The following is a 25704-nucleotide window of genomic DNA, read 5'->3' on the forward strand; positions in this document are numbered from 1 at the left end:
TGATTAGTTTATTTCTGAGGTTGGGGGGTGTCTGAAAGCCACTATTGGGGGTTGCTGGAATATTTCTTTCAGAGTTCCATCCTCTGTTATGATGGGTTGTAAATCTTTGATTATTTTTCTTATTCCTTCTAGTGCTGGGCTGTATGTGGTTACTAGAGGTACACGGTTGTTTTTTTTTTTTCTCCTTGTACTGAAGTAGATTTTTTCTTCGGGTTCTCGAGGCTGTGTTTATGTTGGTGTTGATAGTTTTGTTCTTGTAACCTTTCTTATGGAAGGCGTCTGCTAGTGTCCCAAGATGTTTATCTCTGTCTCTTGGGTCAGAACATACTCGGTGGTATCTAATGGCCTGACTGTGTATGATGGCACGTTTCGTGTGTTGGGGGTGGAAGCTGGAACTGTGGAGGTAGTTGCATCTGTCAGTGGGTTTCCTGTATATTGAGGTGTGAAGCGTATTATCCCTGATGTATACTGTGGTGTCTAGGACATTGACGTGTGTGTTTGAGCATTCCATTTTTAGTTTGATCGATGGATGAAAATTGTTTTAGGTATTTTCATCATATGGACAGAAGGTATTCTTCAGCTTCTGTCCATATGATGAAAATATCATCAATATAGCGAAAGTATCTGTATGGTTTTTGTTCCATGCTGTTCAGGAATTTTTCCTCCAGGTCAGCCATAAATAAATTGGCATATTGGGGTGCCATTTTACTTCCCATTGCAGTGCCCATACATTGAAGATAGATGTCTTTATTCTGTCTGCTCTAACACTACAGTACTACATGCTGGAAGAGCGAATGCTGGTCATACACATATAGATTTTCGGGGGGGGTTTTTTCAATTTTTGTTTTAGAAAAGTTTGTTTGATTTACTAATCATTAGTGGGGTCAAATCAACGTTAGTATTTCACCACAATGAGGGGAAAATTTGTAGGAGCAGAATAGAAAACCTTTCTGGAATGAACAAATTTTTTGGCCGCATATGCAGTTTTCATTCAGAAATTACAATCATTTTAAAATTGAATGTTAAAAGAAAGTGATATTTTCAAACGATACTCATTCATTGAATGTACAAAGAATGTTTGTATAAATATTCTGGTCTGAACATTGATATGTGTATGGCCAGCATAAGGAACAGCCCCACACTCCATCACTACCCTCCTCACATTACATTTTTATGGGAAAATTGTGAGCGTGTCTCACCAGTCTTGTTGCCAAGTGTTGATTACATGATATATCTACTGCCCACTGGTATGCAGTCATGTTTAGGCATCCTGAACATCTGCCATAATAGGAACTCCTAACCCCCTTAACAGGAGTAAGGCTGGCGGGAAAAAGCAAAATGATTCTGAACATCCTCCAGCCAGGAAATAAGGTGGGCTCTGACTTGCTTCAGCTTCTAATGCACACTGTAAGAAGCTCACAGAGTGCAGTGAAATCAGAGTAATTTCAGTACAGGAAACAAGCTTGTACAACTGTAGAAGACTGAAGGTAAGGCTGGAGTTCAGCATTAAATATTAAAACACATTTAGAGGTTGTGCTAAAATGTATTTATAGCCAACACAAAAAATCATATATTCATTTCTACATTGAACTTCATTAATTCTAGTGTTCTCCTGTTACTCTGAGTGATCTTGAAGTTTTGTAAACAACACACGTACTTTCTCGAATTCTGTGACAAACATATTTCCTGAAGAGCAAAAGTGCAAAGATTCCAAACACCATACAGCAAGCAGACCTACCGTATTTTTCGCTCCATAAGACGCACTCCCCCCCCCCCCCCTAAAAAAAGGAGGGAAATGTCTGTGCGTCTTATGAAGCGAATATTGACCAGGACACCCCCCCCCCCCTCTTTCCGTTGCAGTGTTAGAATACGGGGCCAGAAAGCAGAGAGAGGGTGGGGCCAGGTCCAGAAGCTCCACTGACCCCACCCCATGCAGCCTGTATGCTCGAGAGGGAGCTTCTGTAGTAGAAGTTGTGATGTGAGTGGGAGCCCCGCCCCCGGACCTCAGAGAGGATGCTCAGCACGCCTGGCCAGGTATGTCCTTCCCCCCATAGACTGCTTGTAGACTGTTATACCAAACCCTGAGCGGTTTTTCACAAACTGTACATCTGTGCATTGCTGAAAGAACTCTGCTCATCTCCTATGCTACGTCCGCAGTCTCTGGTCATCCCCTGTGCTACGTCCGCAGTCTCTGGTCATCCCCTGTGCTACGTCCGCAGTCTCTGGTCATCCCCTGTGCTACGTCCACAGTCTCTGGTCATCCCCTGTGCTACGTCCGCAGTCTCTGGTCATCCCCTGTGCTACGTCCGCAGTCTCTGGTCATTTCCTGTGCTACGTCCGCAGTCTCTGGTCATTTCCTGTGCTACGTCCGCAGTCTCTGGTCATTTCCTGTGCTACGTCTGCAGTCTCTGGTCATTTCCTGTGCTACGTCCGCAGTCTCTGGTCATTTCCTGTGCTACGTCCGCAGTCTCTGGTCATTTCCTGTGCTACGTCCGCAGTCTCTGTTCATCTCCTCTGCTACGTCCGCAGTCTCTGTTCATCTCCTCTGCCACGTCCGCAGTCTCTGGTCATCTCCTCTGCCACGTCCGCAGTCTCTGGTCATCTCCTGTGCTACGTCCGCAGTCTCTGGTCATCTCCTGTGCTACGTCCGCAGTCTCTGGTCATCTCCTGTGCTACGTCCGCAGTCTCTGGTCATCTCCTGTGCTACGTCCGCAGTCTCTGGTCATCTCCTGTGCTACGTCCGCAGTCTCTGGTCATCTCCTGTGCTACGTCCGCAGTCTCTGGTCATCTCCTGTACTACGTCCGCAGTCTCTGGTCATCTCCTGTACTACGTCCGCAGTCTCTGGTCATCTCCTGTACTATGTCCGCAGTCTCTGGTCATCTCCTGTACTATGTCCGCAGTCTCTGGTCATCTCCTGTACTAGGTCTGTAGTCTCTGATCATCTCCTGTACTAGGTCTGTAGTCTTGGTTCAGAATATTTTTTTCTTCTTGTTTTCCTCTTCTAAAACGTAGGTGCATCTTATGATCAGGTGTGTCTTATAGAGCGAAAAATATTTTATCTATTATCACCCATAATTTCAATGTACATGATTCACAGGCATTCCACATCTTCAGTCAACAGTCCAATTCCTTTGGAATCTTATTCGTTTTTGCGCAATATTATATTACAGCTCTGTTTCTGAGTAAATGCTTCAAACTTTATCTCAAGGCACCCCATTCTAAAATGTAAAAAAACTGAACAAATAGTTTTACATAACACAGCAACATCCACACAGGTAGGACACCCAACATTAGAGAGGATTTACGCTTTCAAAGCAATTATACGTTTGCACAATGGTACCGACTTATCAGATAATGTCATTGATTGTTAGGAAGGCAGCAGCTGCTAAAAGATTTTTATACTTCACAATGAAGACCTGTGGCTCTGTGTAACTAAAAGGCAGGCATTATCCACTCACTGGCTTGTATATTCTGGGGCAATTTTTAGGCATTTTGCCAAGGCACCCTGGTTGAAAACAGCTGTACTAGATTGCAGTGCAAATTAAAAATACACTGCACATTAACCACTTGCCCTACGGAGAATTTACCCCCATTCCTAACCAGGCCATTTTTTGCAATACAGTGGTGCATTATTTTAACTGACAATTGCGCAGCCATGCAACGCTGTACACAAAGGAAATTTATGTCCTCCTTTTCCCCCTCACACGTAGAGCTTTCTTTTGGTGGTATTTGATCACCTCTGTAGTTTTTACTTTTTTTGCCCTATAAACAAAAAAAGACCGACAATTGTGAAAAAAACCCAAGACGGTATTTTTTACTTTTTGCAATTAAACAAAAAAAATTAAAAAAAAAAAAAAAAATCTAATTTAGTCATAAATTTAGGCCAAAACATATTCTGCTACATATCTTTGCAAAAAAAAAAAAAAAATCCCAATACGTGTAAATTGATTGGTTTACATGAAAGTTAGTGTCTACAAATGGCGGTATATTGTGGAATGTTACTTTTTTATACTAGTAATGACGGCAATCAGCGACTTATAGCGGGCATTCTGACACTGGGTGGGAACTGACTGTCACTGACATCCCCAGTGACACTAATACAGTGATCAGTGTTAATAAAAAGCAATGACACTGTACTAATGACACTGGGCAGGAAGGGGTTAACTTTGGGCCTGCAAAGGGTAACTGTGTTATGTGTGTGTTTTACTGTGTGTGCTGTTTTACCTTGGAGCCATGCGGTTTTGTACTTCTCTGCTGTGCATAGAAATACAAAACAGCGTGTCCTGGCACCTAGGAGAGAGACCTGTGTTGTTTACACACAGGTCTCTTACTGTCAGCTTTGCATGGCAATCACCGGGTGCTGGTGGGGAATCTCCGGCTGGAGCCCGGTGATTGACATGCCTAGCCACCAATGGCGGTGCGGAGATGTTGACGTGTGAGCTCTCCCTACCCGTAAATGCAAATCACGTATGTATACCCACACGTTATTTTGCACCGCCCTGTAGCAGTAGTTCTACTATAGGGCGGCGGGGAAGTGGTTAATAGGCTGGCTAAAAGTAAAATAATTAAATAAAATTCAAAGCATATCTAAAACCAAAAACTTTATATACACATTTTTTGTAGGCAAGTCTTCAATTTATTTTCACCTGCTAATTCTGAGAAAAACACATGCTTTGTCCCTGAGTGGCTACATTTACTCCTCCACTGTACCTATTGACTTCATACATACCTGCCTTTGTTCATCTCCATTACATAGGGTCTGGTGGGTTTAGTTTAAAGTGGAGCTCTACCCAGAAGGGGAAGTTCCGCTTTAAAGACAAGTTCCCTGCTCCCCATTAAGGATTGGCACCTTTGGGGAGTGGGTACCCGAAATTGACAGGTACACGCTCCCACTTCCTCTGCAATCGCCTAGGCGATCGGAAGCAGAAGTTGCCCTCCTACCCACCCACCCTGTAGTCTTCTGGAAAACGTGACAGGTCCCAGAAGACTACGGGGCCATTCAGGAAGCACAGCCGCAAGCTGTCACAGCCAGGTGCCCACACTGAAGATGCCGGCGCCTGGAAAACCAGACGAGTGATGAAACGGGCTGCGGGAAGGACACTGAGATTGTGGGACAGGTGAGTGGCGGTTTTTAAAAGTCAGCAGCTACAGTATTTGTAGCTGCTGACATTTTTTCACAGTGCAACTGGAACTGGAACTTTAAAGAGAAAAGATAAGGTTCTTTGTGCTTTTTGTTAATCTTACAGAAAGTTACAAGGACACTGCATTTCTGGCAGGATCATTTGATATCTCCTGTACTGGCTAAGCTGCAATATATTATTTGGTTTAGGTTCTCAGTCCAAAAAAAAAGTAATTAAAAAAAACCCTTTCAAACAATCTTTAAACAGACACTGTGATTTGCTTGCAAATGCCCCCAGACATCTACACAGGAGCCCCAGAACATGGGAAACTAATAAATGAATTCAAACATTACCACCACTTTCTGGTTTGGTCCTGAGATAGCCCACTTCTTTCCATCATCTGTACCTCCCCCAATGACCCAACAGTATGATGGGTGGCCTTGTGATGTAGGGAGGAAGTGTTGGGGAATGTCAGAAGATTGAAGCACCCAGGGAGACATTTAAGGACATGTGTGGGCACTTCTGGGTGGCACCATTTTATTCTTATAGTCGCTTATTAGACTTTTAAAAGTGGCGTGTGTAATTTTAAAATAAGACAAGACAGGACAAAAAGACAAAATTAAAAGGGCCTACAGCATGACACTGCAGGTCTTCTCAAAAACAGTTCTGCATTTAACGGCCACTAAAGACAAGGCCAAGCAGAACAGAAAAAGCTATGTGCACTCAAGTCAAAGGTTCATGTGTTGACCAGCCTGCTAATTCATAATAAAAAAAAGAAAACACCAATCAACTTCCCGTCTCATGAGAAACCAGAACTGAAATCATCTTTTGTTACTAAACAGAAGAAGAATAAAATGTGAACTGAACGAAAAACAAACAGCATGGTTCCTGCACATGAATAGCTGCCTAAAGCTCACCTGTATGTGAGGCCAAGATGCTTCTAGTGTCGGCTCATCCTCCTCGGGATCAAAGTCTGGATTGTCGCTCGGCGGTAGAGTTCTAAAAATATTAGCGCAAATCTGTAACAAAAGCATAAGAAAACTTTGGTTACTGTACACAAAGCAAGAGTGCCTTGTAATGCAGGAAATAATGAAATGATGACATGAGAGTAAAGCAAGATTTAACTATTCAAGTGTGTAAAATGGAATGCCAGTTTATTCTATACATAAAAACATCACTTTGCAATGCAATGGTGTAACGCAACTTACCCTCCAACAGCATGGAGGTAAATTTAACATCAGGAGGGGAATTAAAGGACAAGTGCACTTTAAATCCACATAGACTCAGCCCTTTTGCCTTGTTCCCCTGATTACCCCTCCACAGAAGCATACTTCTATTGACTAGATGGCTGTGGTTGCACTCTGGGTTCATCCACTGCCACAAGTCTTCACTGTCCTGGCTGCTCTTCCACACTACAACCCCAAAGGTTTGTATGGGACTGTCAGTGATGATCTCCAGCCTCACTACACAGACCCATAAAAGGTCTACAGCAGGATTCAACAGACTATCTAAACTTTAGGGGGGCCAGACTGTAACCATTGGAAACAGAAAAGATCCCGACATCACTGGGAGGGACTGTGCCCCCTCGGTGGTGTCACTGGGAGGGACTGTGCCCCCTCGGTGGTGTCACTGGGAGGGACTGTGCCCCCTCGGTGGTGTCACTGGGAGGGACTGTGCCCCTTCATTGGCGTCATTGGGAGGGACTGTGCCCCCTCATTGGCGTCATTGGGAGGAATTGTGCCCCCTCATTGGGAGAAATTGTGCCCCATCATTGACATCATTGGGAATAACTGTGCCCCATCATTGGGAATAACTGTGCCCCATCACTAGCATAATTGGGAGGAATTGTGCCCCATCATTGGCACTGTGGCCATTTTACTGCAGTGTTTGACCCCAATGAAGGGATTTCTCTTCATTCCTTATAGGAACCTCTGTCTGTGTCTTCCTATCTTCGTGACAATTTGGAATTTAACTTTCTCTTTTTATAGCTTTACCTTAATGCATATGTGAACCCATTCAGTTTAAAATAGAAATGAAAGGAAAACATTTATGTACAGATATAAAACATAAATGTAATTTTGTTTCTTTTCTTTAAATATGTAATCACATACCCTCTTTTCTTAGCTGCCTAAGGAGCTCAGAGAGCTGGAGAAAGACACCGCATCACACTGATCTTCCCAGTGAATGGCAGTGCAGGGGAGGGGGCGTGTCAGCATCAGTCTGATCACTGGATTAGCTCCAAGCACAGACAGAAAACTGACCATGCTCTGCTCTCATGCTTAGTGTGGTCAGTTTTTAACAGGAAAGCAGGACTGGCAGGAACACCAGGGATTTCACACAAATGAAGCAATAGAAGAGAACAGGATACGTTTTCATACAAGTACATGGTGCATCAGGCACATATCAAGAATATATGTTGGGTTTACATATTCTTTGATTCAAATGTGTGCACTTGTGCAAGGCAGGTAAATATTGAAGTACTACACTAGTAAATTTAGTGATTTCGACATCTCCATGGTTTAAAACAAAATCCTGTTTAGTCAGACAGGACATTTTCCTTGTAACCAAGCTGAAAGAGGACACTTCTGCATGAAGTTAATCATCCCCCATGTGTTATGCTGCCAGTAGAAAATGGGAAGATTACCAAACAAGATAAAGATGTAAAACCAACATTAATACCAAATTAGCCGTAGGTCTGATTATCTCACAGAATAATTAATGTTTATGGAAAACTGTAATCATAATGTGATCTAAAACCTCCATACAAGTATCAAATCAGGAAAGGATTAAGCTAGCGGACTTGGTTAAAGTGGAAAAAATACTCTCAGTCAATTGTGATATCATTCAGGAAATCTCAGTTTGTGCAAAAAAGGGGGAAACCTCAACACAGAACATGAAAGCTCTAGAAGCAGGATACTGCCAACAGCCACTGCATAAGTCACAGCGGGATTTTTCTTTTTTAATAAATTTACTGGAGTGCTCATTCACACTTGCTTTAGTCTCTGAAGCAAGATCTGCGGTCAGATCACTCTTCAGAAAGCATTTGACAGGTGGCAAGGAGGAGTTTTATTACCTGCTCACCACCTATTTTAATCCATTGAACCCCACACTAGCACGCCACAACCACATGCATAGCACACAGTTGCAGGGCGCTTGCAGAGTGGCCCCATTTACTTGAACATGTTGCACTCAATGGGCCTACTCCTGCTGAGAGAGGAGATAGAATTTCCGATGTGGTATCTGTAGCAAAAAGGGGGCGGTAAAGACACGACTCAACTACAAGATTTTGCGGCCATTTAAACTGGAATGTGAGCGAGCTCTTGAAGCTGGGTGGATAAAAATCGATGATTTAAAAAAAAAAAATAATCTGATTTTTTTTTTAATTTAAATCTGATTTTTTTCAAATTTATTTTAACCACTAACCCCCTCCTGCCCAGACCAATTTCCAGCTTTCAGCGCTGTTGCACTTTGAATGGCAATTGCACGGTCATGCAACACTGTACCCATATGACATTTTTATAATTGTTTTGTGACAGATAGAGCTTTATTTTGGTGGTATTTAATCACCTTGGGGTTTATTTTGTCTTAAACCAAAAACCACAGAAAATTCTGGAAAAAACAAAAAAAAATTATCTTAGTTTTTGTTATAAAATTTTGTAAATAAGTGATTTTTCTCCTTCACTGATGTGCGCTAATGAGGCTGCACTGATGGACACTGATGAGGCATCACTGATGGGCACTGAAAGGCAGCACTCATATATGGCACTGATAGGCAGCACTGACTGGCACTGTTAGGTGGCACTGACTGGCACTGTTAGGCGGAACTGATAGGCAGTACTGACGGGCACTGATAGGCGGCACTGATGCACACTGATAGACGGAACTGACTGGCACTGAAAGGCAGCACTCATATATGGCACTGATAGGCAGCACTGACTGGCACTGATAGGCGGAACTGATAGGTAGTACTGATGGGCACTGATAGGCGGCACTGATGCACACTGATAGGCGGAACTGACTGGCACTGATTGGCAGCACTGATGGGTGACACTGAAAGGCAGCTCAGATGGGCACTGATATGTGGCATTGATGTGGCACTGAAATGTGGCACTGGCAGTTGGCATGGATGAGCACTGAGCTGGCACTGATGGACACTGACAGGTGGCACTGCTGGGGCTACACAGATCATCAGTGCTCTGATGATCAGTGTACATGTCCCCTCCGAGGAATGTCGATTACCAGCTCTCCTCACAAGCTCTCAGCGTGACAGCTCATGGGAAGAGAAATGCCGATAACTGGCATTTCCCTGTTTACATGTGATCAGCTGTGATTGGACACAGCTGATCACATGACCGAGCCGACATCTTCGGCTCTTTGTGTGGATCGGTGATCTGCTGTGTCCGAGGGACACAGCGCACCGCTGATCGCCGTGCTGCGCGCTCTGGGAGCCGCGCATGCGCGGTTAGAATGGGAGGATGTCATATGACGTCTTCCCAGAACGAGAGAACCGCCTTGCGTCCGTCATTTTACTATATGGTGGGTGGGAGGCGGTTAATAAAATGTTTTTCGAGTAAAAATCTACCTAAAGATAGTTTTCTATTTAAGATACATTAATCATTTAGTTTATTCAGCATGGAATGGAGCTTAGATATGTAGGATGAGGTTGTATATTCTGCAATATTTACATTTTTGGTAAACTCATTCAAGGAATCCAAGATGAGATCACATGCACTGCATTGATGCATTCACACATTTTCACAGTAACCATGAGAAAAAACATGAAATAAAAATTTGAGTCATTCTCCAGCTATGTGTGATTAACCTATAAACCTAAAATCGGTGCTGATATTGCGGTTTTACTAACCTGACAGCTTAATATTCGAAAAAGGAAACCTTCACTTGGTTTGCAAATATTAAAGATTGTAACTACCAGCAAGAATGAGTTGGAGTCCTTACATTTGAAGAGCACCTGTCATTTTTGATCCATCATGGCAGCGAGTGTTAGCGGGCATCCACTCACCTGCTGCCACCACATCCCTCACCTTGTTGTGTCACTGCCACCTCACCAGCCGTCCCATTAAAGTGAGTCAACAGCGGGTCAGAGGAGGAGCCGCTGTGGGACAGAGATGACAGTTGCTCTTTGAAAATTATTATTTAAATTGAGCTTTTTCACTATTGATTTAATTCAACTTGATTTAAATCAAATCCACCCTTTGTTACTAAACCCAGGACCTTCATTCACTATATTTGGTCTCCTATGACCTGCATTCACTATATCTGGTCTCCCACAGTACACAGAACATGGAAATGCAATTATTTCAGTAAATATAAACTGCTGAATACCTTTTCTCATCAGCAGTTAGAGAATTCTTGTGACTTATATCAGTGTTCAACAGAGTACTGGTTACAGCTTGTAGGATGAGTTTTCATTCTGCTCTAGGAGAAAGCAAAACACCTGACCTCTGTCTGGACAGTGCTGATTGGCCCTGTGCTGATCACATGCACTTTCCCAAGGAAAAAAAAAAACTCTCTAGCAATACCCACCAAACTGAGCATGTGCAGAGTGACGCCACACAATATTTCTTATCAGAAGATAAGTGGGGGACACTGGAAGAAGGGGAGGATCAGAGAAGTCAGGATCAAACAGCCTTTTTACACAATGCAGAGAATTAACCCCTTAGGTTCCGCAGTGAGTTTAACAAGCAGTACTGCATATACAGACTGATTTTATTGTTGTGGGTTTAGTAACACTTTAAAAAAAAAAAAAAAGTCGTAACAATTATACAAATACATCATATTCTCTGTTCTCTGTATTGTCAATAGTTGAGAAATGACTTACAATAATATGGAGTTAAATATTGCGCACTGCGGAGTGTTAATAAAAATCTTGAAAATTTTCAAATGTGAATCTTGTTTTTTGTGAACAGTTTGGTCTCTCCACTGAGTATTCCCAATTTTAAAGTTTAAAAGGGTGAGGTCAGAAATTATTGAACACTGAAACCAGAAAGAAAGGCAACATATGGGGATAAGGGGAATAGCATGGGAAGGGTATGAAATAGCATGAGGGTTTTTTATTTTGCATTTTGTTTATCTGTGCAATTGATAGCCCCTGAGTGGGCGTGTTTTATTGCCTCTGTTTTATACTGTTTAAAAAATTTATAAAAACCATTGAAATAGAAATAGCATGAGGGGGTCAGGAGGGGGTGGGTCTACGCTCCACGGTGTAAAGCAAAACCTGTACTGATGAGAGGGCATCCTACTCCCAAGACACAGATAGACGGGGCATTCTGTAAATTCTGAAAGTGAGTTTGCACCAGTAAATTTACTGCTGTCAGAAGGTCTCTTCTGTTGTGCCAACAGTGGATGTGAGGTCCTCCATGAGTTTAATAACTTGTATCTTAGCAAACCATTGTGCCATTGTCAGGGGCTCTAACCAATGCCAGAGTGCAGGGAAGCATGCCCTGGCTGCACTGATTAAATCGGAGTTCCAGTCGCACTGTGAAAAAATAAAAGTCAGCAGCTACAAAAACTGTAGCTGCTGACTTTCAAAAAACAGCCACTCGCCTGTCCCTCGGTCTCATGGTGTCCTCCCCGCAGCCAGTTTCACCAGCCGTCTGGTGTTCCAGGCGCCGGCATCTTCAGTGTGGGCACCCGGCTGTGACAGCTTGTGGCTTCACAGTCGGGTACCCACTGCGCATGTGCGAGTTGCGCTGCGCTTCCTGAATGGCCTTGTAGTCTTCTGGGACCTGTCACGTGTGCCAGAAGACTACAGGGATGGAGGGTAGGACAACTTCTGCTTCCGATAGCTTAGGCCAGAGGTCTCCAAAATTTTCAAACAAAGGGTCAGTATACTGTCCTTCAGACTTTAGGAGAGCCGGACTAGGACCGGCAAGGACAGAAGCATCAGTGAGGATAAACATGGCCGCAGGGTTGATGGTCAGTAGGAGAAGTAGTGCCCCATCATTGGTATTAGTGGGAAGAATAGTACCCCAGCATTGGTTTCAATGGAAGAAGTACTGCCCCATTGTTGGTCTCAGTGGGAGGAATAGTGCCCCAAGGGCCAGATAAGTGGTAGCGAACGGCCACATTCGGCCCACGGGCAGCAGTTTGGAGACCCCTGGCCTAGGCAGTCACAGCATAAGTGGGAGCGGGTACCTGTCAATTCCCCCCCCCCCACTCCCCAAAGGTGCCAATCCTTAATGGGGAGCAGTCTTTAAAGTGGAACTTCCTCTTTTGGGTGGCGCTACGCTTTAAATTAATAAATTCAGACTACTTCTAAAATATTAACAACCACTTAAAATCCATTTAAAATTCTGCCCCAAGCTAGATCAACAATTTTGTCTCACTATATCGAACAAACTGCCCTCTCTGCTCTGATAAAGACCTTCTGCTCTCTACCTCTTGTCTCCTCCTCCCATGCTTGTCTCCAAGACTTCTTAAGAGCCGCACCCATCCTCTGGAACATTCTACCCCAATCTATCTCCTACTCTGACCACTTTTAGGTGATCCCTGTAAACTCATCTCTTCAGGGAAGCCTATCCTTCCTTCAGCTAAGAAGTGAGTCTTTTATTTCCCCCATCAATTCTTTCCTCACAGTTATTTATTACTTTATGTTCCACTTGCCTCTCCCTATTGGTCTGGAAGCTCTCCGGAGCAGGGCTCTACTAACCCTCTTGTACCGAGTTATAATTTACCTGTACCGTCTCTCTTTATATTGTAAAGAACTGCACAATCTGTTGGCATTATATAAATCCTATATTATAACAACTCTTCCTCAGGAGTGTGTTTTGGTGGAAGGGGAAGAAGGCTGGGACAAAAGAGACATGGAAGTCACAGCTGGGTGTTTTGATCATCAGGGCAGATTTCTTTTCTAGGGCTGTAACAATGCAGTGCATATGTAAAGGATCAAATTATCTAGATCCACACCTATTTTATCTGCATCATATTACCACAATACAGGATAATAGGTACAGGTATCCCCCCCCTCCAAGTCACTCCTCGTCTCTGCACCCTACCCAGCTCCAAGCACCATCCCATGGTTCCACCCCTTTGCGACCTCCCAGTACCCTCCCTTTAAGAGAAAACAGAACCAAGTATTCTTTTGCGGTGCCAATTAATCTGTAAGTAATATGGTAATCAGAAAAGCAGTAAAATAGATCCACTGTAGCCAGCAAAAATAGCCCACCTTCCCCAGCAACAAAAGATCCCCCAGAAATAATAGACCCTGCAAGCACCAACAGACCTCCTGCAACAAAATATTCACACAGCAACAATGGATTCACCCCAGGAACAACAGACCCCAGCAGTCAGCAACAATAGATTACTCCCTCAACAGTAGATCCCTCCCAACCACATAGGACCCCCCTTAGCAACAACAGACCCCCCCCAACCACAGAGGCCCAACGACAATAAATCCCCCAGAAGCCAGCATCAATAGACCCTTTAGCACACCCAGGCACCCCTTGTCATTACATAACATTCAATGGAGGTGCCAGAACTGTGATCCCCCTGAAAATAATCCCCTGCATCAACAAGTTTCTCCTGAAAATGTTCAGCTTAAAACAAATGTCACTTTTTCTTTATTTGGTATTTTCTTACATGGCTATTTGAAAACTAAACCTCCTTATCTCATGAATCAATGTTGTATATCCACCTGAAATGGCTCATTGTCCTGCTCTCCTCAAAAAGCACCTCACCGAAGCTCACAATTATAACCTATGAGACGTCAGTGTTCACGTAAAGGATAAAAGTGAAGGGTAAAGGTGTTAACCAGTTTGACAATCTTTTTGAACTGATTTTACACACATTTGTATGGGGAGGAATGGCACACGCCACAAGAAATACTGCTTACAGTATTTGAACTGAATCTCAGGTAATCCTTTTAGCCAATTTCTACACAAATGACGACAACATACAATAACAGATCTGGTAACACTTATGTGAACTTGATCCACTGAGAGAAGAAAATGATTAGCTTCCATTTTACCATGCTGTGTCCGTACAGTTGTGCTCAGTTTATATACAATCCTGGCAGAATTTGTGTACGGTGCAGGAAACGGTGCAAGTGCTCTGCACCACAATAATAAAGTTGATAGACCTGTTTCAGATAGTTCTGGGCCGCCCACACCATTTCTGCCTTACAGTAAAATAGACGCTGGCACAGGGTCCACACCTAATGAACAAAGGGCTCAATATAGAGAGCTGACACAGATCACCGCCAGGTCAGACCAAGCGTACAGGATGTGAACTGTCAGGAGAAAGCTCACATCCCTCTCTCTGCAGTTATCAGCTTCCCTCCTCCTTCCTGCACTCAGCTGAGTGGGGGGCAGGGACAGGCAGAGGAGATCAGAGTATGCAGCTGCAGTTGAACTGTTCTATGCTGTGTCCAGGGGCGGACTGACCATTTGGAAACTCGGGCACTGCCCGAGGGCCCGGGGTCAGTAGAGGGCCCCATGAGATGCCCCTGGTACCTTTTTTATAGGCTTTTTTGAGTTTGGGCAAGGACACAGGGGCCCCATGATCCATTATTGCCCGGGGCCCCATGAGTTGTCAGTCCGCCCCTGGCTGTGTCTGTCACAAAACAGGAGGGACGATCAGTCCCAATTAACTAAGGGGCTTGCACCCTTTTTGTTATTTATGAAGGGCATCTTCTCTGTTTTTTAAGTTTAGAAAAGTGGTGTAGGCTTTATTATTGTATCACACTTTGTTAACTTCCTCTTTCTTTTAGAAAGGAGACCTCAAATCCTATGAAGAAAAGCACACCAAACGTAAAGATTGGGATCCTGAGAGTTCCCAGGATTTCATTGGAAAGATTGTAGAGGCACCCTTGCCTAGACATAGGAAATAAGGGAAGTGTATTTTCTGAATTTTTTTTTTTCTCCACGGCTGTTTTTTTCCACATTTATACAATGGATTATACATAGGGAAGGAAGGCCTCATGTAATAAAGACTTGTGGACAATTTTTCATCTAATCAGATGTCCATTAGAAATTGTTAAAGCAGAACTACAATATCTGAAAATGCTAGTTAAAGGATAAGTTCACCTTTGAGAACATGTAACATGTTCCCACTCCTGCAGCTACAGTCCGATCCACTGCCTCCCGGTGACAGTGGTAGTGGGTTTGGGGAGATCCCCGACACCTATTGGAAGAAAAAAAAAAATGCAGCCATGTGGGGCTCCACCCACCCAGCAACATCATTCATTCACAGAGTTCTGTGAATGGAGGAACTACAAGAACTGACAGCCTTTGCGGCTGTCGGATTGTAGTTCTCAATGAACTACCAGGACACTGTTGAACACTCTGGTAACCCATTGATTCTTCCTGTCATTCAGTAACTCCCTGCGTGTACAAAGCAGAATACAATAGATCAGTGGGAGTGAATCACCTAGATTATGACCGGATTCCCCCATCTACACAATGTTTAATTTTTTAGTTGAATGAAAAAATGACTAATGTTTGGGCTGCCTATGACATCTGGGCTGTGAAGTTTGAGTTGAAGCCAAGAGGTCATAGAGAATTCCAAGTCTTGCTTGCATGTCTGCACAGCAACTAGGAAACAGTGACAAAGCCACAAGACACAGCTTTTCAAACATGCATGCACCTTTTTTCATTTGTAATTCCAGCGTGTCGACATTTAAAAAATGAAAAAAAAAACAAACCTTTAAGTCTGCTTGAAGAGTGAAGCTTTGTGATATGGGTTATAGTTGCAAACAAAGCAAAAACCTGGGAACAACTGCAATAAAGAAAGATGATGTTCCCAGAACAATCCCTTCACGGTTCGGACGGACTTGTACAGACTAATCAAAACCAGAATACTCCTGCCAGAAAGAAAGCATTATTTGAGCAGGAAGAACATGGAGATGAAAAATGGTCAAACCCATGTTACAAGCAGCTGGTTTACCCAAGGCCCTGTTATGGGAGCCATGCCGACACGTGTTTACAAGACTGCCATGGAGACACTCACAGCCTGTCAGTGAGCAGGGCAGTGGCACAATATTAATTTATCTGAAGATAAATAAAATACAGCACAGTTGGCTGATTTGAAGAATTCACCCCCCTGAGATTGAAACCAAAAAATTTCCAGTAAAGATGAACTATTGTTAAAAGCGAAGTACAGCCAGTCATTGTATATAGTGTCAAGAAAACGAAAAACAGTCAACAACTGCAAAGGTGGTAACAGAGCACAGATGTTCAAAATGTGATGTCTTGCAACAGCTGAAAACACATTCTACTGTCAATCCGGGACTTGTTACATCTATATATCTGCCCCATAGAGTGGAATGCCTCACGGATCAACATCTAAAAAGGAGGACTAGATGACAGCACAAAGTCTATGCCTTCAGTGTTTGAAGCTCGGTTCTCCCTCTAGTTTCAACAGCTGACACAATGGTAATATAGAACCAATGACAGCTACCAAACATTAGATGTATGCAAGATGATTTAGGCCTGATTTAAGCCGGCAGCAAGATCCTGCATAAAAAGTTGTGCAAACTACGTCTGAACCACATGGCCAAAGAGTCCATAGAGCCTAGCAAAACTAAGGCTAAGTTCACCTTTTTTTTCCCCCTGAAGTAAAGCTTCCCTATGTACCAATATACCATTAATGTACCTATGTTGCAGAAATTAATAGGCTGTCCCTATGTTCTGGAGCAGGCCTCACCTCAGCCTGTGTTTTCCTCCACAGAAAACTTCTCCATGACTTCCTGGTATATGTCCTGCAGGATGCCAGAGCTGTTAGTAGAGTGCGATGACCAGCATTAAGCCATTTGCACAAAGGCGTTTAGCTCATGCTTTGATTAGCAGATTAGGGGGTCATTCAGATGGGGCTGAGACCTGTCTTCTGCGATGAGCCACTGTATGCAGATGCAGTGGCTGCATAGACACAGTCGCATGTCAGAATTTGACCTGCGTCTGTGTCCATGCAGCCACTTCATCTGCATGCTCTTCAATGGGCTACCTTTTCGCTGCTCTAAGGTAGACACATCAAATAGTGAGAGTGGCCAAATTGCAGTGGGAGAATCTTAAAGGGATCTTCCAAGAATGCGCACAGAAATGCATGTTTCCACACATGTTCCTGAAACACATGGAAAGTGTGTGTTGCAGTGTCATTAATTGTTAGATGCAGAAGCAAATGTAACAAATACGGCGAAAAGCACAGTAAAAAAAACCATGTAAAAATGTTCCATGAGCTACTCTGCAACATTTCTCATGCATAGGTCTGCCCATTGAAATCAATGAGCTGCCCTATGCATGGCGTGGAAAGAGCACACCAAAAAACAAGCACTCCCACTATGATAAGTGTGAATGGGGCCTGAAAGTGAACTTGGTTTGTTTACAGCCTCCTTGAGCTGCAGCTGGATTACAAAAATAATGACATCTAAGGGTCTCCACCCACTCCCTCCCATGTACTTGTAAAAAGCAGGCAATAGAAAAGTGGGTGGGAATAAAAATAAGAATATGTACCGTATTTTTCGCCGTATAAGACGCACCTGACCATAAGACGCACCTAGGTTTTAGAGGCAGAAAACAGGAAAAAAAAATTCTGAACTAATGGACTGCAGACACAGTACAGGAGATGACCAGAGACTACGGACAGCACAGGCATGACCAGAGACTGCGGACAGCACAGGGATGACCAGAGACTGCGGACAGCACAGGGATGACCAGAGACTGCGGACAGCACAGGGATGACCAGAGACTGCGGACAGCACAGGGATGACCAGAGACTGCGGACAGCACAGGGATGACCAGAGACTGCGGACAGCACAGGGATGACCAGAGACTGCGGACAGCACAGGGATGACCAGAGACTGCGGACAGCACAGGGATGACCAGAGACTGCGGACAGCACAGGGATGACCAGAGACTGCGGACAGTACAGATGACTGCTGACCTTTGGGGAGGTGGGGAGCGGGTACCTGAATTTGACAGGAACCCGCTCTTACTTCCGCAGAGTTTTTGTTTGATCTTACCTGTTCCTCGATCCAGCCGCGCGCTGTCATCCCGGCTTCTGTAATGGCGCTCGGCATGACAGCCGGGTGCCCAGTGCGCATGAGCGAGAAGCACTTGCGCTTTGTGATTGGTCCGTCGGCTTCTGGGATCTGTCATGTGTCCCAGGTACCGCCTTACCATTCACAAAAAGCACCGCTTCTTGCACATGCGCACTTGGCACCCGGCTGTCATGCCCAGTGCCCACACTACAGAAGCCGGGAAGACAGCGCGCCGCTGGATAGAGGAACAGGTAAGGTCCCGCTGCAGAGCTGAGCGGCCAGCCCGGTATTCTGACACGGCCGCGGTGAAAATACCGGACCGGCCGCTCCATATTCGCTCCATAAGACGCACTGACATTTCCCCCCCAGTTTTGGGGAAGAAAAAGTGCGTCTTATACGGCAAAAAATACAGTACTTTCATGGATGCGACAGGAAGCCAAGGGCTAAGTTCAAGGTTGCCATGGACTAGGTAATTGACAGACAGACAGACATGCTGAAATGGCTTGGGCAGAATAGACATTAGAAAAGGCTTCAATTTATAATGAAAAGTGAAATTCTGTTTGAAAAGGTGAACTTGGCCCTTAAATACTGCAAGCTGCTAATAAGTGTGAAGTGAAAGCAACCAGAGGAATTTGCATGTCATATTTGTCAGCAGCTTTCAGTATTCTTGAAGCAACAGAGTTCCTTTATGTGCAGGCACCAAAAGGAATGTGCAAGTACCTGCGTTTGTCCTGAAACCCTTACCTATGTACCCAAGCACAAACTGAAACAAGGTCTCACTTGCAGCTCTGCCATATCTCCCCAAATTGCCCCAATATTCATTGAAAGTCATGAAATATGATTTCATTTAAAGCGGAACTCCAGTCTCCAGGGAAAAAAAAATAAAAGTCAGCAGCTACAAAATCTGTAGCAGCTAACTTTTAAAAAACAGCCACTCACCTGTACCTTGATCCAGCGGTGTGCTCACCCCAGCCGGGTTCACCAGCTGTCCTCTGTCCGCAGTGCCAGCATCAAAAGTGGGGGCACACGCTGCACATGGGAAGTGGTCTCGCAGTCTTCTGAGACCGGGCACGTGTCCCAGAAGACTGCAGGTGGGGGCTGGGAAGAAACTCCACTTCTGATCGCCTAGGTGGCGGAGCAGAAGTGGGAGCAGGTTTCTGTAAAAGTCTGGTACAATCTCCCTAAAGGTGCCAATTCCTAACAGGGAGCAGGAAATGAGTTGTTATAGCGGAACGTCCCCTTCTGGGCGAAGCTCTGCTTTAGGTCAGTGTAATTAGGTCAAATATGTATTTCGGTAGGGTATACACAGACTGAAAATCAGCCGATTCAGCAGGAACCATCTGACTTTCGGTCCATGCGTACAGCGGTCTGTTCAACAGAAGCCAGTGTAACAAGTGGCTTATGTCAAAAGGTCCTGCTGGAAAACCATCCTTCAATCAGCAGGGGGAAGAAGGGAGGGGGGGTTGGAGTCCCTCCTGTCAGAATATAATACCATGGCAGGGGAGATCCCTGTAACACATATTTGCTTGTGTTGATGTGGGGATCCATCAGTTTTTTTTTTTGGTTCAATCAGTAGGGTATACCCAGCTTTACTACACACAAGATGATGACTGAGCTTTTTTTACATTTACATTATGAACATATCTTCATATAAGCAAGGAAGAACTTACCATTTTTATGATATCTGGGTATGCAGACTCTACAATTACCCCTCGATTTGTAGATACATATTCAACCAGTTCATTCAGAGTGGCTCTTTTTATTTCTTTGCTCTTCAGATCAGCTATTGAGTCTATAAAATCAAAGAGCACACAGCACTGCTGCAGCTTCTGACAGAAGAGGTCTTGCTGGTCATTGCAAGTGGCATCTACAAGAGAAAACATACAGAGATACATGATTTGCTGTGTGTTTGTAAGAATATCTGATTGATTACACTTATGCCAATAAAACAAGTATCTGATTGCCTCAATAAAGCCGGTCAGAGGCTTCTTTTTTGTTGTAAGCAAAATCGTCACAACTAAAAAATAAAACAGAAAGCAACTGAAAGCTCTTGAACATGCATAACACTGAACCTCTTACAATCACCAAGGATGGATAAGAATACGAAAATGATGTAAACCACAACTTGTTACAACAGGCAATGTATTTGTTTAACACTAACAAATATATAAATATTTAACAACAATTTAATAGGGGGCGTGGCTCGGCGCATGGAGCTGTAGGACGTGTCCCTCGGCAGCTCCTCGTCCTCATTCCTCCCTCAGGGCTATTTACGCTCACCAATGATCCTTAAACCCCACACATGGGCAAAAACCAGCACAGGGACCCCAAAAAGTCCAGAGGGGGACGCTCTGGAGGCGATCTGGGCAGCTTTTTCACTAGATCCGCGACCATGGCCTTGCATACCCCGGCCGGCAAGATGGCACCGGTGCCTCTTTTTCCTCCTGGTACAGAGCCTTCGACCGACCTACAGGTGAGCTCCCACAGCCGCCTCTCCTCCCCTGGTGTCTCAGATGGCTCTCTCAACGCTCCCGCAGCCTCTACCAAACTTCATTATGTTCTCGGGATGGCTGGGACCTGCAGTCCCACATCAGATCTCTGCATTCCTATATTAAGTCCATTCCTACCAAGGATGATTTTGAGCACTGTGTAAAGCGCATTGAAAAGACATATAAAACAGGAGATATCAGAACTTAAAAAAAAAATATATGCATCCGCATGGAAGAAACTGAAAACACCTCTGATGGACTTTGTAACACCTTGCAATCCCATGAAGAGACCAATTCTCACACGGTACTATTACAGCAACTTATGTACCAGGATGACATAGAAAACAGGAACCATTGCAACAATATCAAAATTCAGGGCAGTCTGGAATCTGTGGAACCTAAGGACTTAGCAGCAGCTACTGCTATTTTCAATCAACTAATGCAACTGTCCACAGATGCGCCCACTGAATTGGATTGGGTACATAGGACCATAGGCCCAAGAAATCCAGACCCCTCATTTGTTCGCAACCCGCTGTGTAGAGTTCATTATTACAAGGTCAAAAATGCATTCATGCGCACAGCCAGTACACAAGACACCATACTCTCTAACAGGATCCTGTCCTGCTTCTTCCTGACCTCTCCAGTCAGATCCTGAATATGCGCACGGTCTTAAAGCCGCTCACGCAATTATTTCAAGAGCGCCACATCCGGCACCAGTGGAGATTCCCTTTTCAACGCCGAGCCTCCCACAATGGCAAGACTGCAGTTTTACAATCTTGGGGATTTACCCAACTTCCTTGGCACCTTTGAACTGCCCCAAGTGTCTTTACCGGATTGGCCTTTTCCACAGACAACACCAGCATTACCTTTCACCCCACAATAGCAACAACATGGCAAGAAGAAACGTCCACCTCCCACAAGGCCTGGGATGACTGACTCTCTGCCTAATTGGGGGGGGGGGGGGTTCCCTCTTTGCCTCCTCGAGGGTTTGTATCCATGGAGTGCAACCTTATGTGGTTTTGCTATTTGTTTACTGCTGCATCCCCCTGTATGTGTCCCCTAGTTGGGGGGTGCGGTGCTTCCTACAATTTTATGGGGTATTTCACTATTTTTGCCTTCCGCCTATCCCCGGAACTCCCTATCCTGCACACTTAATCCATTTGTGTGGTTACCAAAAAACAAAATTGTATCTTAATTTTTTGCGAGGGTCTACTTCACCTTTTTTGGGTGTTGCTCAGCTGAGTGATCTTCCACTCCATTCATTCCCTGTGGGAGGCATGGGTCAGGATCTGCTCTGTGTGCCTTTGATGTTCCTCACCTAGGCCTCTCGGTGATACCGTTACGCACAGTTTGATGTTTGGACAGATTTCTGTCTGTTGGTTATTTCTTATATGTTTACTGTACTCTTTGGAGGAACCTAGTGGCTCTCCCTCTTTTCTTACTTTTCGGGTGGATTCCATCTCCATACCTGCATTCATCCACGACCTGCCTATATGGAGTTGGCTATCCTACCCTCTCTTTCCTCTACCTTTCTATCCTGTGCCATTTTTCCTCTCTTCCACTTCTTTCTGACCTTTACTTGGTCTGTATCTTCCTTTCCCTTTTCCCCTATCCACTCCACCTTTTTTTACTCAAGGATCAGTTCACCTTTACACAAAAAATAATAAATGCACATTTTGTTCAGGTAACAAGAAAGTATGATATACAGTACTTTCCTATTTACTAATGCTAGCAGCAAAAGGCTTAAAAAGAGTCAATGTTGAGTAGGAGCATGAAGATCCGTTTTAAGTACCACTAAATATCCATTTTCTCTAAAAATAACCCATATAAAAATAAACTACTTAATGGTTCTGCAATCTACTTTTTCATTAAATTGTTTAATGCATTTTTCTACCTTCTTGTAATGTCTCTAGTGAGCTCCCTACCCTCTCCTTTTTCCACTCCCTTCCGTTTGTTTGGAAGGAGCAATGCACACGAGTTGTGGTTATGTGCACTGCTCTATATGCACTACAACTCCCAAAATCCACAGTACATCCTGGGAGCAAGTATGAGAGGGTGGTTATGCACTGGAAATAGCTGCCAGCATAGCCCCAAAACATCTGGTAAGAATGAGCCCTAAGCAGATGTAAAGGCCATGTAACCAAAGCTACTTTATATAGCAAATCATCTGCACTCTGCAACAGCACATAGAAACCATTAGAGCGGCATAGATTTTTTTCCTAATATGGGGTCACATGACCACAACCAGCATCTTCCCTTTAAATCAGCTGCAGCTGTTGTTGGGAAAGATGTGCCAAGATTCACTTCCTGTGACAGGGGAATGGGACTGGAGCCACATGATGCTGACTCTGTCAATCATCACTGGGGAGGGACAAAGTTGGACATGACTGGAATGGCTAGCCTCTTTCACAGGAACAATGCTGACATGTTGGTGGAAGAGGCTATAGCACCATGCAGTGCTTTGCTTTAATGGGATGCAGCTCAGGAAAGGGTGACAACACTGAAATGTTACTGCAACATCATCATGCCACGCAGGTTTCCGTAAAATATCAAGCCTTCACTATCAGTCTGTTTTTGTTCCCATACATACACTAAATATACGTATCTGTAACAGTTTCATTAGCATTTTATTACTGCTAGCTGCAAAGCATCCCTGACTACTGAGTAGGCTTTCTTACTTTGCTATATAATTTTCCACGTGATCAAACACACTGGGGTTCTATAGATGTCCCCACAATGCGCAATGCAAATGTAACAGAAGCATTATTTCAGCCTGCCAAGTAATACTGTATTTTTGATCACAGGAAAATTACAGGTTACTGGGCACAATTCCAGGGAGGTGGCCTTCAGATCTTAGGCTGCAGCTGTAAATGCATGCAAAGGTCTGGTAACAAAAAAGAAAGTTTGCTATTGAGGATGAACACAAGGATAGCAAAATCAAATGCACCTTACCACAACCCTCTAAATGCTTGTTACAGCCATCTGCAGTAAAATTTTGTTATATTTCATAAATTTTGTTCAAGCTTGCCCACCCCTCTCAGCTTCAATCTCATCGATACTGGCCAATGAGGCAGCCAATCGTAGTGATTGACCAATACAAATGTGTCCAAGACAGGAAGGAAAGCACTGCCAGAATGCATCAGTACATTGCTCAATCATACCAGGCTGGGAAATAGCCAGTGGTGGGAACTGAAGGATGATACAGGCATGCGAGGGGGGGGGGGCGCCTCTAGAAGCTTGCATTTTGTAGCTGTTGTGTTTTGTTTTTTAGTGAGCACCACCTTAAAAGAGAAGTATGGACTTGTTTTTTCCCCATTTATGCTGACTTAGGTGGATGCAGTATTGGCCAATGCCACATCTGTCTGCCGCCGGCTCTAAGTGTGAGAACTCAGCAATCACGACCGCTGATCACTGTCTGCCCCCCCCCCCCCCCAAGGTCTCTGGAGCGCTGGGCTCTGGAGGGAGGCGACTGGCTCAGGCTCTCAGCTGATCGCTGAGATGCTGAGCCAAGTGCCGCTCCAGACTGTAGGGTGGATCCCGACTTTAATGTTAGGATCTACCCCCAGCCTGGACCAGGTAAGGCCAGCCATACATGGGTCGATTTCCGAACGATTTTCGTACGAAAATTGGACCTACAAATAATCGGCCGATTTTCGCTCTGTTAGTGGGGCAATGGCATCGGCCGATTTTCGTGGTTCCTCCCCATTTCTTTTATCAGGCATGCTTGAAAATTTGTGAAAAACGACTGATTTTCAAAATCATTGGTGGAACCATCGGATTACAGAACCAACGACATTTTCGATCGAAAAATTGTTTGGAATTCGACCCATGTATGGCCTGCATGACATCAGCCGACAGAAGGCTTCAGCACGCTGTCAGCTGCAAATAGGCCACAGCAGTTCAGAACAACCTGCACTCCAGTGACCCACAGAGAAGTACAGCCAAAAGAGCTCTGTACTTTAATCTCTTGCTGCTGCTTATCACACCCGTGTGGCAGCATAACGCCCACTTGCTGCACATATGTGTCAAATGTATGATCAATGTTTCTGTGCTCCGTGCCTTCACTGCATGCTCCCAGTATAGGGACCAAGATCACATTAACAATCAGTAGCCATCGGGACCCGCTCCCAACCATGTGACAGCTATTCACAGTGGTCACCAATCCTTTCCGCCTGCTATGCATACAGTCCCTATTAAAGAGACACCAGGGCTGGCCGGGAAGAGGGTTAATGCACAACTCCAGCCACAAAAAGAAAACACTTTTATTTTTAGGTTTTGGATAGGATGGGGTCAGGTTAAAAGTATCAAGTTTCTGTTGCTGTGTATTCATTGGTAAATCTCTAACTGTAGAAAGATCTTTTTTTTGCAAATATGGAATTCATAAATCCATCTTTACATTTAAATGACAACTGAAAAAAACTTTATACATGGAATCGCCTTTCTCCTGAGAAATGCGGATTCAACATTTGCAACTTGTCACTTGGGTAATTTGTGAACATGGATTTGTTTTGTGTTTAAGAAATGACCGGTTGTTCAATGCTTTGTACAAATCCTTAGGCCTGTGGTTAGCCTAAAGATCAGCAATCATTCATCACTGAAATGTGAAGTTTTAGGAGAAAACTAAAACAAACGTAGAGTAAAACTTTTGTACTCCAAATAAAACAGTCTATTGCCAAAATGAAGCATCATCAGGAAGCACCTGCAGAGACTGAGCTTTGTGTTATGCTTTCCTTTTTGTTTTTTAGCAGTTCCTAAACTCTGCCTTCCCCAGACATCTGAATATTTAAATCACCAAAGTGCTGAAGAACTTGCATCCTTTTAAAAGGAAAGCTACCAAGGTTTTCGGTGGAGTTTTTCCATATATTCTTACGAACTGCATATAAATAGGCAGGATAACCAAAACACGTTTGACTTTCAAATAAGAAACCTCAGGACTGCCAGCTTATCAGGCCCTTATGAGCTAGGAAAGGTGAGGTAGAGTACGTGTCCCCATTCAGCTATGTGTTGCAATCTGATCTCTTGCTATTCAAGTCTGTTTACAAGCCATTCACATCATAGAAATAGAAGAAAATGCTAAAAAAGCTGTGCACCACCTTCTGGCTG

The 25704-nt window shown here is 44.1% G+C and overlaps 1 protein-coding gene across 1 annotated transcript in view; it reads right to left on the reverse strand.

Annotated features, from left to right (window-relative positions):
• Positions 1–25704, reverse strand: part of PPP2R5A (protein phosphatase 2 regulatory subunit B'alpha) — a 140715-nt gene that overhangs the window by 41924 nt on the left and 73087 nt on the right. Inside the window, exons 2-3 of the mRNA XM_089677794.1 lie at positions 19783–19979; positions 6039–6140 (exon numbers count right to left, since the gene is read on the reverse strand). Coding sequence (XP_089533920.1) covers positions 6039–6140; positions 19783–19979 — 299 coding nt within the window. The remainder of the gene's footprint in view (positions 1–6038; positions 6141–19782; positions 19980–25704) is intronic.

This window comes from Staurois parvus, unplaced genomic scaffold (genome assembly GCF_062004578.1).
Source record: "Staurois parvus isolate SC_StPar_1 unplaced genomic scaffold, SC_StPar_1.0 ptg000192l, whole genome shotgun sequence".
Classification (NCBI taxonomy): domain Eukaryota; kingdom Metazoa; phylum Chordata; class Amphibia; order Anura; family Ranidae; genus Staurois; species Staurois parvus.